The sequence below is a fragment of the Aristolochia californica genome, unplaced genomic scaffold, assembly GCF_029961685.1.
Source record: "Aristolochia californica isolate CCGP_79_NKW_82.1479 unplaced genomic scaffold, dmAriCali1.0.hap1 SCAF_7, whole genome shotgun sequence".
Taxonomy (NCBI): Eukaryota; Viridiplantae; Streptophyta; class Magnoliopsida; order Piperales; family Aristolochiaceae; genus Aristolochia; species Aristolochia californica.
In genome coordinates, this window is record NW_027182268.1 from 38,856,642 (window position 1) to 38,874,941 (window position 18,300).

The following is an 18,300-nucleotide window of genomic DNA, read 5'->3' on the forward strand; positions in this document are numbered from 1 at the left end:
ATTCTGTGCCTTTTGGCTTTTCTGAGTCTACAGTGTCAGAATTGAGAACCTTCTTCTGGGTTTAAGACTCAATTCATCATGTTTCTCCTCTCCTTGATTAATGAAGAAAACTTTTTGGTGGTTATAAGTTGGGTGTTGAGGAAGAAGAATCTGCCAGCAGATTTCTTTTATATTTTGATGAGAAAATGGATATTTCTTGTAGCTTAAACATTTCTTGGTGCCACACCCTTAGCAGTGCTAGTAGGTTGGCTAATTCTCTAGCTAAGGAAAGTGTTAATATGCAAATACTGTTCCTATTTGGTTTTTCATTTTTTCTATGTTGCAAATCCTCTTGATGTAATCTTTTCCTTTCTAAGGAGTTTCCATTTATGAAATCTCATTTGTCATTGTTTTCTAAAAAAATCATTATTAGCATTCAACCTTTCCCTCCGCTGTGTTAGGGTTGAGAATGGATTTTTTTTTTTTTTTTTTTTGTATTCCATTTCAGGGTTTCGATACATAGTTTAATCTTTTATGATGGTTTTTTGCTGGCTTCAACTTCAAGCAAGCCTCCACCTGGGCTTGTTAAACATTGACTGGCAGGGTGAATAATGTCTCTAGCATGAAAGTGCAAGTTTTGCTTGATGATTTTTGTTTGTACCAAGTGTTAGAGACAAGATTCCATGCTACTTGTTTTGTATTTCTTAAGCTGCCCCATTCTGTGGCACCACTCTCTTTGAGTTTAAACCATCTTCAGTGCACATCAGAAACCTCCAATGCTCTTGGTGGGTTGGGCATCAGTCCCACCAAGACAACGGATTTGGCCCTCCTCAAGTAGTTTAGAGGCCCATGATTGCTGCTAGACTCAATCAGGGGACTCAGTAGCGCACTTGTAGGGGATTGTGCCACAAACTCTCTTCAATATGGCGCTCTATATTCCTGTCTGCCTACTTTTGGGGCGGCCTTGGGATACTTTGTTGGGAATGACCGTCAAATTCGTTTCTGGGGTGATTGGTGGTGAGGGTCTGGACCTCTCAAAGACTTCTACCTCTCACTGTGAGGCCTCAGCCATAATCAGTCCTCTCCGTAGGGCCTGGTGCTCGCTAGAATCTCAACCTCAGGCGGTGTCTCAATGATGCTGAAGTCGACGAAGTCTGCTTCAATTTTCATGGTTCTAAAGAATTTACTTTCTTTAAAACATTGAAGAAAAATAATTAAGTAAAAAAAAATAGCTCATTTCACCCCTACAAGTATCCTTTTCTGCACGCGGGAAGGAAAGTGAATTTCGAATTAAAAGAACTCATCAGTTTTTGTAATTGATGCGCCAGTCCCATGTCCGACAAATAGGCTTAAAGAGAAAATCATTCTCCGACTCCAGATAACCAAAACCATTTACTAAGCGGCATCAGCGTTAAGTAACATACCTGAATTGATAACGTTCTAAGCTTCTTCTTTCGTCCTCATTTTAGTCAAGAAACCTCAAAAGTATATGTAGTTGAATTTCAGCATAGTTTTGTAGGATTCAGAAGACATTCCAGCATATAACTGGTCAAAACCCCAAGCTTGTTATTACTCTTTTAAGTACAGGATCCTTTTTACAGAAGAAAGAAAACTACATCAGAACACCTCTCCAGAACTATATACCTATTCGTATGTACATCAGAAAACCCATTAACACACAATTGTATAAGTTAAGATTTGGAGCCCAGCCAACCGATGAAATGCAGATTTTCCACAGTAGGAAGGATGATCCGGAAGAGGCTAGAAGAGGGGGCAGCCTGCAACTTCTTGGAGGTGGCAACCTGTGCCTGTGGAATACTCATCCCCTGCACACCAACTTGGTCCGTCTCTCTCCTACTCGTTATGTATCAATTCCAGTTGAAACTAGTTTAAAGGAATCTTCACAACTTTGTGAGTCGATCTCCAGTTCCTTCTGTTTCACTTGCAATACCATCCGTTCATTTTCCAATCTCATTCGGTCATTCTCCAGCCTCAACCTCTCCAATTCCCTATCCTTCTTGCTGCAAAATCTCTGCCATTTAAATCTACGCTTTTCCAATTCAAATGCTTGAGCCTGAAAATTAACTCTCTGCTCCTGGAGTTGTAAACACCAATTCCTAATCCATTCTTTCTGTTGCCCAGGAGACTTGGAAGGATCTTTAAGCATCCCTGCAATTTCAGCGCCAAAACTATCAAACCCACCAGACTGAGACCAGAAATGACTATCCTGTTCAGTTACACCATCCCTCCTCTGAAAATTAGAAATTCTCACATCTTCATCACCATTGACCTCGTCATCATTGTCCAAATAATCATCATCCTCGTTGTCCTCCTCATCTTGCTCAAACCCATTTGCTTCTTTAGAGGACATCGAAATGGGTAAAGAACACCCAGGTAAATCAAGCTCCTGACCATTCGGAATTCTTTGCCCATTATGAAAAGCACACATTTCCTTGTAAAAGAGGTGTTTTGAACTCAAGATCTTTTTAACATCTTCTTTAATCTTGGGTGAGAGATGGATCATGGAGTCCAATAGAACTGGGTTCTCAACCACTCTGCAAGTAGTCCCTTTACCAAGAATCTCATTAAGTCGTTTGTACCTTTTATTTAAGTCATTGAACTTGTCTTCACATTGCTGAGGAGAAACAAAGCAACCCCTCTCCAACATTAGCTTTGAAATAGTTTTCCACTTGCCCTTTTTCTGTAAGACCCCAGATTTTCTTTTAGGCCCGTCTGCGCTATCAGGAGTAACATCTTCCCCAACACATGCAACAACCGTTATCAGAAGCCTTACCATACTATCTGTCCACTTCATTCGTTGCCATGGAGAGCTCTTTTTCCCCTTCACCCCAATGTGCTGTGCGTCGTTACCATCTTCAGTGAAACTAGGGTCCTCTTCATCACTGGTATTGTTATTAGTAACAGTGGCAGTGCTGCTAATTCCTTTCCCTTTGTTGGTGTTTACAACGAAGGCTTTTGAAGCAGCAGCTACTGGGTGGTCGCCATCCATACCAGACAAAGGACCCATGGCCCGCATGTTATGCTGATCAAGTGTTCTGTGTGAGAGTTGGTGTCGACCTATAGAGGGTTCCAGATCCAAAATCCCAGCACTCGGACTTGACAATATCCCACCTCCCATAACTGAATTATCCATTTTTTATCCACAATGTCAAGACCAGTCACACCTCCTCAATCACAAATTCGAATGACCGAACCTCAGAGTCAATGTAAAACCATGGTGCAGAAAAAAACCCTAAATAACTAAACAAAGGAGGCATCGAAAGAGTCCCAATGAATTTCACCCCCTAATTCCCCAATTTATGATCTAAGCGTATAGAAGTCCTTAAAACATAAAGCTTTACACACAAAAGAAACCACACAATCAAATGTGCATCCAGTGCAGCTCAATCAGCGCCCTGAAATAAAAAATCGAATTTTCACCAGTTGAACGACCCAAACAGATTACGAAAGCCAAAAATGGAATTCATAAACTACAAGCAAATAGTGGTAGTGCTCGTCTCTGAGAAATTGCAAAAGCAAGCATAATTGATTGTCCATTTGAAATAAAAAAAAAAACACCTAGAAAATAAGATGCTGGAAATTTAGAGAGACGAACGAAGTAAAACTTACCTTGAAGGAGGAATAGCAGTAGCAACAGCAACCCAAATGGCGTTTCCTGACGAGATAAAGTGAGAGGCCAGAAAGAAGGAGAAAGGAAGAGAGAGACAGATTCGAGGACATTTGGCAACGCCGGACCTCCCACTCGCCATGCGACCTGTAGCAACTTTCCTTTTCGTTCAGAACGACGTTTTTTTGTTTTGTTTTCGGTTTCTCTTTTCTCGTGCCGCAAATACCCTTCTGCCTGCGCCATTTTGATTTTGACGTATCTTCCCGGGTTATATACCGCTCGGATCATCGACCTGCATCACGGAGCTGCCCCGGCCACAACTTCGGGAATGACCTCGTATATAATTTTAGTCGAGGCTAGTCAAGTCTCGTATGTTCTTAAAATTGATCCGTCATTTTTTCGAAGATTTGCTATAACTTTTCATATAGGTAAAAATGGAAATGGTGAATCAGGTAGAACTTCACAATTTGGGCCCCATGTCCTTATAGATTCTACGGAAGATGGGATTTCAGTATATATCACTGTACCTGGCTACTCCATTTGTAAACTGAGCCTCGGCTTCATATGTAGTTATTTGACCAAAGTTACCTGCAGCAAAGTGCTGCATTTTATTGAGGTGCATGGAGTTAAAATTCTAACCAAGTGACAATCTATGTCTGGACGTCAGACCGAGTTTGAATAGTCAACCGGTCCTCTACTGTCTTGGAGTTGCAGAGGCTTCTTATAAGATTGGAGAAGAAGAGAGGAGCAGACAACACTTAGTGAAGAAGCTGCCATACAAGCACCGGCGAGCCAAGGGGGTAGCCTTATTCCAGTGAAAGGAAATAAGATCCCAGCAGCAATTGGGACCCCTAGCACGTTGTAACCCAGGGCCCAGACATAGTTTAGTCGAATTCTGAAGAGGGTTCTTCTTGAAAGATCAATAGCGGTGATTACATCTTCAAGGTTGTTCTTGATGAGTACTATGTCAGCCGCTTCAATTGCAACATCTGTGCCTGCACCAATTGCCATGCCCACATCAGCTGCAACCAGAGCAGGAGAGTCATTTATTCCATCTCCGACCATTGCAACTGTTAATCCTTGCATCTGCAAGAAAGTTTAAGACTCATTATCAATATAAAAATGTCCTTTCGTAAGGTGACAAAAATAGAACAACGATTTGGAAAATAAAGAAGAGAAGAAATATTCACAAAGCCAAGCTGACATGAGTTGGTGACCGGTCTCTGGCCTTCACCAAGTTTGGGATATAAAACTCAAACTTAATTTCAGACCTCTCATGATAATCAAAGAAATAAAAAATAAAGAAGCAAATTCATCAAAATGAAGCCACAGCAACCATGGCGAGAGGTTAGCCAAGGTTTTGTCTATAGGTCAGCCGGAAGTTAAGAAAATCCTAGAGATGTGGTGGTGGTGGGGAGAGGAAATTTTCACCTGAAGCTCCTTCACTTTCTCAGCTTTTCCTATTGGATCTGTCTCTGCAAACACGGTCCCAATTCCCACCTCCTTGGCTATAGCACTGGCCGTGGCCCAGTTGTCACCAGTCACCATTATGCTGGAGACACTCATTGATCGCAGGAAAGAGACAACACGTTCTGCTTCTGGTTTGAGAGGATCTGTAACAGCAAAAGCTCCTGCAATCCTTCCATCAACGGCTACCAACACACATGTTCTAGCCAGCTGTTCATTGTCTGACACATAATCCTCAACCTCAGGTCCTATAGGCACTTGAGAAGCCCGCATCAGCTTCTTGTTTCCCACCAGAACCACATTTTCACCAACTTTTCCACAAACTCCAGCTCCAGGATAAACTTCAAAATCCTTTATCTCCACCAGAACATCAGAATGGGACCCATATTGCTGGTGCAGCTTCTTTGCATGCTCTACAATAGCCTTTCCCAGAGGGTGTTCACTGTTAGCCTGCAAATACACATCAAGGACTATTAAGTTCAGAGGATGGATGTCCTAACCTTACTTACGCAGCTATTCATTTCTCCTTAATATAAGGAAATTAGTCTCTCTTATCATCTGAAATACGATTCTGCTGCAGCAATAAATCTATTAAGTGTAATGGACACCGCATAGTGATCAAAGCATGCTACGCACCTCTGCAGCAGCAGCCTTGTCAACAAAATCCAGGACTGCCAGATCAAGGAACAGCTTCGTGCTCACCACCGCAGGCTTTCCGATAGTCAAAGTTCCAGTTTTATCAAACACAACAGTGTTAACCTATCAAGACATCAGCAAGTTAACGAAACATGCACAATTGAGTAGACTGGTATTTCCTTGGAACCAAACAACAAACAGATTTACATACAACAGGAAACAATGTCAAAAGAAACTAGTTTCACCACCACTTGCCTTATGAGCTTTCTCCAGTGCATTTCCACCCTTAATGAGGACACCCAGTGAAGCACCTTTTCCTGTGGCAACCATGACTGCTGTGGGGGTAGCTAATCCAAGAGCACATGGGCAGGCAACTACAAGCACAGATATCCCAAACTGCAGAGCTAATTCAAACCCATCCATGGCCCTAGGAATCCAACGTCTTGGATAAATACCAACTTCCCCAGGGATAAACCAGCCCAGCCAGGTCACAAAAGCTGCCAGGACAACCTTCAATATATACAGGACAATGAGTATATGACACAGAAAAACTGAAAGAAATGCAGTTCAATAGAAGTACTCATTGAGTTCAATTAACAAATCTTTTGAAATGTTGACTAAAACTGTTCTATGTTTGAAAAGAGTTTTTTGAATATTTGGAAACAAATCACAATTGGTCTACATCCATTTTAAACTTTCATTAATTTGTATTCATTGTCATACACTGTGGTTGTTTAACAAAGTAATATGATATTCCGTAAGAATACCTTGTATGTTTCTAAATGAATCATCAGTAATGATAAAAAATAACTCTCTAGAACATCGTTTAAAACAAAAAAAAATTGGAACTTACTGTGGGAACAAAGAACTTGGAAATTTGATCAGCTAATTTTTGAACAGGTGCTCTAGCTAGTTGAGCGGCTTCCACTAACTGAACTATCTGAGACAGAGCAGTCTCTGATCCAACATGGGTGGCCTTTACCAGTAAACATCCGTTTTCATTCATAGTCCCACTTATTACCTATTAATAGAATGTTAAGATATAAAATACATTTTTGCTGCGGCCAAAGGTGTGTAAAATTATGGAAAAGACATTAAAACCTTATCTCCTGGTCTTTTGGCAACAGGTCTGGCCTCTCCAGTAATCATGCTCTCGTTGACATGGCTCTGCCCCTTTATAACAATACCATCAACTGGAACCTTTGCACCAGGAACAATCTTAATTATATCATTCCTCTGTATCAGCTGAGTACTGATTTCCGTCTCCGAGATAACATTGCCGACTGCATCAAACTCTAGAAGAAAAGCAGTATCTGGGGCAAGATCTGAAAGCTTTGCCAAAGCATCTGACGTCTTCCCCTTAGCTACCACCTCCAAATATTTTCCCAGTAGAATAAAAGATATCAACATTGCACTGGTCTCAAACAGATCCTGCCCTTCAAATGAATCTGAGGTAACTGACTTTATAACAATGTAAATGGAGTAGAAATAAGCAGCATTTGTCCCTAATGCAACCAAAACATCCATGTTGGCAGACCCACGTCTTAGTGCATGATATGATCCCACGTAGAACCTGAATCAGCATACAGTTAGCAACTTTCAGATACGATATCAAGCAATAAAGATACACATTAATGCTGATGTTTGCATCCTATAGGTTTCCAGTCAAAATGACAAGAATAACAGTGATGTTCTAAATGACAGGACACCAAGTCCATACCTTCGTCCAATGATGAACTGAACTGGAGTGCAAAGAACCCATCTCACTAGCATGCCAACTGTGAGCATATTGTGAACTTTGTATTTTAACCATCTTCCATAAGGATGAATCATTGGAAGTACCATGGAGAATAGGAACACTGGGACTGAAAACAAACTACTCCACAAGAATTGGTTTCTGTAGATCTGAATCTCCTGTTGTTGTTCTGTCTCTCTTCTTCTTGGAGGGGTATATACACTAGCATGGTAAAATCCATCACCAGCCTGTTGGATACATTGTATAAGTGATCTAGGACCTGTGATGTCTGGGTCATACGTAATACTAACTTTATTGCCACTTGTATCTATTTCCACAAGATTCACACCTTCTATTGTTTCAAGGCAAGACCGAATGAGAGTTGCTTCCTCACGAGAACTAAGACCGTCAATTTTTAGATGCACTTTGTTCATTTCGTCCCCAGAGCTGATAAGATCAGCCCCAAATCCAGTATCTTCTATGGCTTTGAGCAGGTGGTCTGAGTCGGTGACATTAGGATCATAGTGAATTTTAGCTTCTTCAATTGCAAGTCCCACCACAGCTTTTTTCACACCATCAACCATAAGAAGTGCACGCTCTATGGACTCAGAACAGCTAGTGCAAGCCATGCCTTTAATTAGAAGACGACACACAGCTATATCTTGTTCAGGAAAATCTTCAACAAGGAATCCTAAACCATCTATAGCTTCTCTAATTGTTTTTGCCTGACCACACAATTAAGTATCAAAATCAGCTTTATCATAAAGTTAACGACAAATAACAAAAGAAAAATCAGTGCAGTTATAAAAATGTGACAAGGAATTTAAAATAAAAACATAAACCCCAATAAATAAAAAAATCAAAGGCAGATAATTCCCATCTAGCCATAAATGACATGCCATTTCATTATATTGTGATTAAATGATATCAATATCATGATTCACCAAGTCTGTCAATGAGCATACAATCTTATTGTGATATGAGAATTGTGTCCACACTTTAACAAATGTAAGAGAGATTCACAAATTTTGGTAAACTATATCTACCAATTCCATGCTCCTGGAATCAAATTAAAACCTACTCACATTGATGAACTGTGGTTGGTATCTGATGACACACTGGCCTTGAAGTGGAGACACAGTGACATTCTCAATTCCCCTGAGCTTTCTCATAGCAGATTCAATAGATGATGAACATGATGCACATTTGATTCCTCTAATCCTAAACATCATAGTCTTTGTTTTCTTGATTCCTTTCTGCAATGATGGGGAGACAGTTACAGCAACTTCAGAAGAATCTTGCAAAAGAGGCACCTTGAGATCTTCTTTTCCATTTAGTTCCATTCCTCGTCAAATTTTCAGCAACTCGAAATTTGCTTGTCTGAGATTTGTCAAGTTTCAATTCTTTAGATTCAACCTTCAAATCTTTTTACAATCCAAGAATTGCAAAAGCAAAACAAAAAAATTCAAAGTTAAATGTATACACATTCAGAAACAAAACAACATTAATTCTTGTGGTTCCAATACACTCTTTTGACCTACTTAGTCTATCTGATGCACCAATTTGAATTCTGGAGAGTTCCCTGAGCACGTGAAGCATTTGTATAATTACAATTTAGTCCATAATAATGCAAACTACCAATAAAGAATAGCTGGTAGCTGCTGATGAATATCCAGGGATGATCTAAGCCTTTCCAAATTTCACTTCTATAAATAATCAAAGAAATAAGCACGAACTTGAAGATCTGTTTCTAGAATAATCAACTATCTCTAATTTCAAATCTGTGAATATAATAAAGGTACAGTATGTGAAAGCTTAAACTGTTAACGTTTAAGAAATTTAAGATTTCCAAAACTGGAATCTAGAACAATATCAAACATCATAGAATATAAACAAAGGCACAATATATTAAAGCTTCTAAACTGTTAAAGTTTAAGAAAAATTTCTTCAATAGAAACATTTCCTAATTTAAGAAAAATTTCCTAGAAAAATATCAAACTTCGGAGAAAATAAACAGTAAAAGTTGAGAGCCATGTTAGAAGTCAACGGAACTTTGACCAAACTACTCGTTCAAATATCTTGATATTTCGGCGCAAATCAAAGTGTTACGGCACCAATTAAACCATAATCATTACAAAGTTCAAAAACTCTTATACCTTATCGGTATCAATTTCTAGCAGACCAATCAGTTTCTAACAGAAACACATATTTAAAACCACAAGCAGAATTGATTCGAAGAGAAACCACTGATTCACAATTACAAAAAACGATAATCAACTAAAAAAAATAACTTCGCATGAACCAAAACAATAGACCGTTCTTTGAACCTTTCTGAAGTTTGCACCTCACGTAGAAATGGATAAGAAAGGGCCTGTGATGCTCAGCGCGTTGGCGGTTTTGAATGAATCAAGCGGAGAAAGGTTTCTGAAAACAGAGAGGATTGCAGAGACGCAGAGAGCATCTAGGGTTTCTGAAAGCGTTTGACGGCAGCCAGAAATGGCAGAGTATTTGTCTTCGAGTCTTGTCTTTCTCTCCAAAACCGAACTTTATCTCTGGCGTCTTATAGTGGACACTTTTGAATTTTCGAAAGCCAACGTACATGAAGAAACGATGGCACGAACACCCGGGAAGAGATTGTGACGTTATTACCCTCGTCAGACATTTCTAGAAAAATAGACGTGGGCCGGGTCTTTATGGATCTGGATCCCAACTTCTGGAAGGAAACGAGAAAGGGTTTAAGCGTGAAATCACAACATTTTTAGGCTTTTAATTGTAAATGACTACGCGGCCCTTGGCCTGTGGCTTTCTTATTCAATCCTTTTGACTTTAGGCCCAGCCCATTTCGATGCTCCACGCAAACGTAGCATCTTTTATATTGATTTTTCTTTAATTTATTCGCTATCGACAGAGTGATCCAGTTCACGAAACTTCGGTCAATGCGGCCAAGAAAAACAACTTAGTGACGTAACGGTGGTATTTAAACAAAATATTAATCTAATAAAGAGCACAAATAAAAATTAAGGGTAATTTTTAAAATATAATTATTCTCAATACCATTTTTTTTGCAAATGAAATTATGTGTGTTGCTACTATTAGTGGTGTAAAAGGTGTAAGGTTCATGTCATAGCACTTTGGGGAAATTTTCTTGTAACTCAGTCTTACTACAACTAGTTGTGTCATCAAGTTCTTCACAAAAACAGTAGCTAAAAATATTTGCACTTACTCCCTATTGTGAAATTCTGATCGCAATTAAACATAATCCACTTGCCCATCTTCTCTTGAGTAAGTTGCCTAAAGTGTTTGGACCCGAGTTGGCGGCCAATCTTTGTAGCGTGTTTGTTACATGTCCTATTTTGTGGCAAAGGTGTAGATTGTTGTAATACACATCAAAGATATTCTTATATTTCATAGTATGTGAACTTTCTCCTCCTAAATATTGGCCAACTTGGTAGCCTCAATCATGCTTCATGTAGCTAGGGGTGGCTTCAAACCGAGCAAGCTCGCGAGCGGCTCGAGTTTGGCTCGGTTCTATTCGTTATCTATGAGTTCGAGCCGAGCTCGAGCACCGAAATCGGTTCGTTTACCTTAACGAGCCGAGCTCGACTGAAGCCAGGTTCGGTTCGTCGGCTCGCGAGCCGGCTCGAAGTGAGTCAGATCGGTCGAGATCGGGAGCAAGGGAACAGGAGGGGGGGGGGGGGGGGGGGGGATTTTGTCCTCCCCTCCTGTCGGCTGTTGTCGCCACCTCTACCGCCATCGCAGTTGTTCACCGGCCGTCTCTACCACCGTCGCAACTGCTCGCCGCCCGCCTCTGTAGCCGTCCGTTCGATTTCTTCCTCTCCTCGTTGTCGCCTCTATTTCCGTCGTCGTTTCCGTCGCTGCCGCATCCGTCGCAGCCGTCATCCCTGACGATAGGTCCTCCCCGGCGCCGTAACCCCCTTCCCTCTGCATCGTCTCGACGGAAAACCTGAACCTAAGTTCAGGGGAGAAATTAGGGGAGAAATAATCTCCCCCCTCCCTTGCACAAAGTTGATCTCGCACGTGCGAGATCATAAAGTAAACAAAAAAGAAAAAATCTTCTCGAAAAAATTAAAAATAAATTTTATAGAAATAAGTTTCTATAAACTATTAGTGTCTCATGTTTTTTTAAATATTTTTCTAATTGAAATTTTTTATTAAAAATCATATAATTTTCTAAGTAAGATTTTCGTACCAAGATGGGGTAGAAACTGTATAAAATGTTTTTGAATAAGTATTTAACAGTTGATGCTGTAATAATTTTAGCATGAAACAATTTTCATTGCAATTTTGTGTTTGATATTTTATTTAATTAAAAATTTATCGATAAGTATAATAATATATTAGATTGATAATTAATTTTTATTTATTTCCCTGGAAGAGACAATAAAAGGTCCACTTAACTTTCCTACAAAAATTTTAAAATATTTCTTGTAATTTTCTAATAAGTCACTAATAATAATAAGATTTTATTTAAAGGTTTTTTTGGGAATATGTATCATAGGAAAAAAAATTTAGTTTTTCCTGGAATATAAATTTTCATCTAGGAGGTCATAATAAATTATGGCCAGATTCAAAAATTACAAAACAAGCTAGACAACAATTGGAGTTAAAAAGATTAATATTGGTGCATTTTAATCCATTATTGAAATTTAATCCTAAACCTCCCCTGTCATTATATTTTTTAAAAATGTATGCATAATTTTATATATAATTTATTCAAAGTCACCCCTACGTGCGAGATCATAAACAAGAAAAAAAAAATTCTTTGTCCCTTCCTCATGGCTCTTAAAGAAATTGAAAAGATATTTTAGTAGAAATATGTTTCTAGAGATTATTAGTGGTTTTTTTAATAAATATTGAAAATACATTTTTAGTAGAAATATAGGGACCATTAGTGCCTCATGTTTTTTCAAAATATTTTTCTAATTATAAATTATTTTTAAAAAATCATATAATTTTCTAAGTAAGATTTTCTTGCCAAGATGGGTTAGAAAACCATATAGAAAATTTTTGAATAAGTATTTAACAGTTGATGATATAATACTTTGAGCATGAGGCAATTTTCATAACAATTTTGTGTTTGACATTTTATGTGATTAAAAATTTATCGATAAGTATAATAATATATTAGATTAATTATTAATTTTTATTTATTTCCTTAGAAAAGGCAATAAGAGGTCCATTTAACTTTCCTAAGAAAAATTTAAAATATTTTTTTTAATTTTCTAGTAAGTCTCTAATAGTAATAGGATTTTATTTAAAGGATTTATAGTTTTTATTTAGGTGATTGTAAATTGATAGTGATATTTCATTTAATTTTATTATGTTTGATTATTGTATGGAGTTTGTTGATAATGTTATGCAGTGTATGGAGTGTTTAGACTATTTTATGGAGCGTATAAACAATTTAATGGAGTGTTTATGGAATGTATAGACAATTTTATGGAGTATTTATGGAATGTATAGACAATTTTATGGAGTATTTATGGAGTGTTTATGCAGGTATTATGTATATTGATTATGCCCAATTTTAAGTAGAGGTCATGTCGAATTTTATACAAGTATTATATATATAGATTATGTTCAATTTTAAGTAGAGGTTATGCCCAATCTTATACACATATTATATATATAGGTTATGCCCAATTTTATGTAAAATGTATGCATAATTTTATATACTTTTTATTCGATATCTATTTTTTGAAAAGTTTTAAATGTATGTTGAGGCTCGAGCTCGATAACAATTTTAGGCTCGGCTCGACTCAAATCTCGACTCGAACATAAGCAGGTTCGGGATCAGCTCGGCTCGATGCCACCCCTACATGTAGCCACCCTTTTTATTTGAAAGCTTCTCAAACTTAACTAGAACTCCATCCAAGTTTTTGTATTTTTGGGGTCCGAAACAGTGAAATGAGAATTCAAGTAAAATCTACCCAAGTGGGCTTCTCATTATCTTCCTTATAACTATAATACCACTATAAGGCCTTCCCCTCTAGATCAAAACTTTCTTGAACCAAGCATTTGTTTCATTATAGTCTACAAATTTAGGATAATCTAAACCCTTGGACTGATTTCGGACATGGATTGAACATTAATCAACTTAGATTGAGAAGAATTTTGTGGGTCTCTATCTTAGCATGTTACCCTCTTCTTCAACAAGTCTTTCTTAGCTATAAACTTAGCCTTAAAAGAGTGGGTCAAGCCATTTATCTTCAAGTGATGACCTTTTAACTCCTCAAGACCATCACAATGAGTAGCTAAGGATTCTAAAGTAGTGTTGTTTTCATTGTGTTTTTTATCAAATACCTAGTGTGCACTAAGTGGCTCATGCCCAAACATCTCTTGAATGAAATAGTAATGCCGAGTGTCTAGACCAAAAGTGCCACAAGTACAAATCATAAGTAGATACATTTCTTCTTTTGATTGATTCTCCTATTCGTTGGATGGTACCCGAACTCCTCCAAGTCATATGATTTTTTCTCTGATACTAATTGATACGGCTTGTAGGCTATGATCAATTATTAAGTATATAAAGGGTGTTGAAGAGGAAGAAGAATGGAGGAGATTCAAATAGGCAGTGGTTTGGTACCAATTAGTGATGGTACTAGATCTCCTAAACTCTTAAGATCAAAGGAAATTAGTTTGAATTTTGTCTACCCCATAGGAGTGGCATGTTGTTCTTTTTATTTTATCAAAATTACATATGTCAAATTATCCTCTTACCCCTTTGCTCCTTATAATGACATTTTTGCTTCTACGACTTGACACCCTCATACTTGTTAACATACACATAGAACAAAGTAAAAATGTATATGATGAAAGTACTAATATAATTGTATTAGGCTTGCAATTTCTCTTTATGAAATTTTAGTTCAAGACCTATCCTAAAATGACTAGACAAGTTAATAAGCTTCTTTCCTAACCAATAAACTCAATTTTTTTTTATCTAATGTGAGATTATTCTTTTAACACTCTTCTCACGTGTAAGCCCTCTTTTGTAACTCGTGCACATGTATAATAAGGTGGATGCCCATGTAAGAGCAACTACTCTTGTAACATGTGAAATTTGGGTCCAAGGTTTGTGTCAAAATGACTAACGAAGTTAGTCTATGATGAATTATTCTTTAACACTCTCATTGATGTTGAACCCTCTTTATGACTTGTGCAGGTGGATAATTAGGATGGAGGCAACATATAACTCTTTTATCTTAAACCATGTGGAATTTGGGTCCAAAGGCTATCCCAAAGTAAGAAGCCTCTTCATTATCTAATAAATCTAATATCTTTCTACACCTTAATCCATGTGAGATTGTTTTTCTAAGACATTTAGAAAATGAGCATTCTTGAATCTCGTTAGAGTTCTAGTGTTTTTAATTTCTTTTGGGTGATTTTAGATGTAGACCAACATTCACATTCTCTCATTTCTTTTTCCTCTGCATTTGCCTTTTTTTTTTTTATAAATGCAGTGTCCATTTTTTTATCTCCTTGATGAATTCTCAGCAAATAAACAGTTCCAAGTGTCAATTTATTTTGCATGAATTTCTTGTGGAACTCAATAAAATATACTAAGGCCATGAAAGGATGCCCAACACAATAATAGATCATATCCAGAGCAACATCGAGATGCAAATGGTATTTTAATATGTTTGCTAACTTGTATTCCTAACAATGAATTGTTTCTAAAAATAAAAATATATAATATAGATATTGTACATGGTGTTTTTTATGAGGTTCAATCAACCTTGACCAAATTTACTCTCAAAGTATTTGTTTGAGATCTACTAGAAAATCTATGGGACTTTGTCGAGCTCATTCTCCACTTACAACAAAAGGATCCTGCTCTTTTACAAATCTACAAGCAATAATGCTTGGCTCAAACATTCAAGGTTAATTGGAACATGGGTAGTTTAATTGTAATCTGGTCCCACTTATTTCTTCTATTATAAATGGAAACTCATTATACTCTGTGAAGAATTAGTTAATGAAGTATTTTTTTTCCATAAATTTAACAGAGCGAACCACTTCTTGCCTTTCTAAACATAAAATAGATAGACAAATAACATAGAAGACACTTTTGTCTACCATTTTTTTCAAAATAGGAAATTCATTAAAGGTGAAAGATATTTGTTGGTCAATTCGCACCAAAAACCTCCTTCCAAGCAGGTAAGGACGCCATTTTTGAATAACCAACACAATGGCCATTAGCTCCTTTTCATAAATAGAAATAGCTGGAAAAAAAAGTTTGAATACCTCATTCATAAGGGATTAAAATGTAGTCGATGTATTGGTAAGCCCAAAAGGCATGACCAAGAATTCGTAGTATCCTTCATGAGTCCGAAAAGCTGTCTTGTGTACATCAGCTACTGTCATTCTGATTTGGTGGTATCCCGACTTCAAGTCTAGCTTCAAAAAGACTTGTGCTCATGAAGCTCATCTAACAACTCATCGATCACTGGAATAAGAAACTTATTCGGAATAGTTTGAAAAAGGGTTAGTGTTAGGTTGTATTATTCTAGCAGCCAACATTTCTCCCACTAATCTCTCTATTTAATCTTTTTGTATTTGAGGGTACCGATATAGATGAACACTCACCGGTGAAGCTCCATCCTTCAAAATTATGGCATGTTCCTTCTCCCTTTTTGGTAGCAACTCTTGGGGCATAGAAAAAACATCCCCAAACTTCGTTAAAACTCTCTTCATCATCGTTGTTGTGTCCTCCTTTGGTTGTGACGCTGCCACTGTGGTACTCCCCAACTCCACAAGAGCCCCATGTTCCTCATGCTTGATAACACGCATCATCACCTTGAGTGAAATCAAAGTTTTGTGCAAGGAGGGATCTCCCTGTAACACCACTATTTCATTACCCAATCTAAACTTCATAACATGGGTTTTCCAATTCGTATACGTTCCTCCTAAAGTCTCCAACCATTGTACACCCAAAATAACATCGGTATTTCCCAATTCCAAAGGCAGAAAATCCTCCATGATCTCTATTCCTTGAAGAGTTAATTGAACCCCTTTACAAATTTCTTCCCTGGGTAGTGTCGCACCTATTCCCAGTTGAACGCCATACTTCTCTAATGGAGATAAAAGCAGATGCAATTTTTCCACCACTGTAGTAGAAATAAAATTATGGGTTGCTCCTCCATCAATGAGCACGACGATTGGTTGTTCTCTAATATTTCCCGCAATCTTGATGGTCTTCGGAAGGGTTAATCCAACTACCGAATTCAGCGCCATTTCCACTATTTGAACAGTCGCCCTAACCTCTTCTTCCTGTTGTTCACACTTCCCGTCGTCGCCATCCTCCCTAACTTCTTCTTTCAGCACTTGCAGATCCTTGTTTTTACATCTATGACCAACTGAGAATTTTTCATCACAACGGTAGTACAAACCCCCCTCCCTCCGGTATTGGATTTCGACTTCCGTGAGTCCTCCCATTACCCCCAACTATGGTCCCCGCTAGTTTTGGAGTACTTAGCCCAAACCGAGTCTACTTAATAACTCTATTTTTCTCTTCCAACTTTTGGGCCAGCTCCATGGTCCTTCCTAGCCCATTGGGCTCCAACATCCTCACCTCGGCAAGAATTTCTAGCTTAAGTCCATTAACAAAATTGGACTCCAACACCTTCTTTGGGATATCTTCCAACGTGGAAGCCAAATCCTCAAATCGCCTTCCATAATTTCTCATGGTGGTCTCCTGCTTCAACAACAGGAATTTCTCATAAGGAGAGCCTTATTCGAAACTTTGGAACTGTTTGAGCAATAAAGATTGAAATTCTTCCCAGTTCATGATCTCCCTCCTGTTATTTTCATACTTGAACCATTTTAACGCCTCCCCTTCTAGACATACTATGGCAACTTCTAGTTTCTCAACTTGAGATACTCGGTTTAGTGAGAAATATCGTTCAGCTCTGTAAATCAAGTCATCAAGGTCTTCTCCCTGAAAAACTGGCAACTCTAACCTTCTAGGTCGCACTTCAAATCTGCATATTCCGATCAACCTCGTTACCGTCTTGTCCGCTTTCGGTACTTCTATGGATATAGTTATCGCCAACTGCCAAGTTTAGCCCTTGTTTTACCGCTGTTGACTTACTCTGCGCAGCCAGATTCTGTGTGAGTTTCTCTTGGGTACGTAAGAGCTGTTCAACTCGTCTTATCAACGTCGTCAACCCTTGCTTTATGGCCGGAATCTTCCGAACCTCCTCCTTCATTGAGTTCACCTCCTCTCTTACTGAACTCATGATTCCCTCTAACGAATCCACTCTCGACTACATTTTAGTAGTAGCCATGAGGCTCGACTTGATGCTCTGATACCAGATGATATATCCCAGATAGTAGTAGTAAAATTATGCAAATAAAATAGAAAGAAATGCTAAATATTCACTGTAGAAATTAAAGGAAATAAACGAACATAGCCACTGGTATTTGAGAGACCAATACTCTCCCTAAACAAAACTCTAAAAGAAACAAATCAAATCCCCCCTATTCTCTCTCCTCTGTACCTATATTCACCCACAATTCCCGTAACAAACTTTTCCCAAATCCCCAAGCCAAAATCGTAAAATTCCACATCAGAAAATTGTCCCCACTACCCAACCGATAGTATACCAAAAATACCCTTGTCCTCATTAATCTACCATCAACTGTTATTTCTTCTAATTAGCTTTCAACTACTACTTACTCCTTCTAGAGTAAGTAAAACAAATTAGAGGTTTATCACATTTGTGCACCATTTATTCCCACCATCCTGCATCATTCCTTCATTTTTTCCCCTACTGCCCAAATCCATCTATCGACATTAAAAATTTAAAATTGTTAATATGCAGTAAGCATA

The 18,300-nt window shown here is 38.0% G+C and overlaps 3 protein-coding genes across 4 annotated transcripts; all 3 read right to left on the reverse strand.

The window, feature by feature from the left end:
* Positions 1-1,533: 1,533 nt before the first annotated feature.
* On the reverse strand, positions 1,534-3,811 carry LOC137936936 (uncharacterized). The gene is made up of 2 exons (XM_068781913.1): positions 3,610-3,811; positions 1,534-3,395 (listed from the first exon to the last, which is right to left on the reverse strand). Exon 2 carries the CDS (start codon positions 3,131-3,133, stop codon positions 1,841-1,843), a length of 1,293 nt encoding a protein of 430 aa, XP_068638014.1. The 5' UTR covers positions 3,134-3,395; positions 3,610-3,811; the 3' UTR covers positions 1,534-1,840.
* A 428-nt stretch (positions 3,812-4,239) lies between these two features.
* LOC137936520 (copper-transporting ATPase HMA4-like) lies at positions 4,240-9,952 on the reverse strand. 2 transcript variants are annotated; one of them, XM_068781243.1, is made up of 9 exons: positions 9,773-9,952; positions 8,531-8,825; positions 7,431-8,170; positions 6,812-7,283; positions 6,564-6,731; positions 5,966-6,220; positions 5,711-5,833; positions 5,039-5,524; positions 4,240-4,693 (listed from the first exon to the last, which is right to left on the reverse strand). In XM_068781243.1, the coding sequence occupies exons 2-9, from the start codon at positions 8,786-8,788 to the stop codon at positions 4,271-4,273; spliced, it is 2,925 nt and encodes a 974-aa protein (XP_068637344.1). In that variant the 5' UTR covers positions 8,789-8,825; positions 9,773-9,952; the 3' UTR covers positions 4,240-4,270. The 2 variants fall into 2 exon arrangements, with proteins under 2 accessions (XP_068637344.1, XP_068637345.1); XM_068781244.1 differs by having other exon boundaries at positions 9,790-9,809.
* A 6,058-nt stretch (positions 9,953-16,010) lies between these two features.
* LOC137937441 (uncharacterized) lies at positions 16,011-16,904 on the reverse strand. The gene has a single exon (XM_068782502.1). It carries the CDS (start codon positions 16,902-16,904, stop codon positions 16,011-16,013), a length of 894 nt encoding a protein of 297 aa, XP_068638603.1.
* Positions 16,905-18,300: the final 1,396 nt, after the last annotated feature.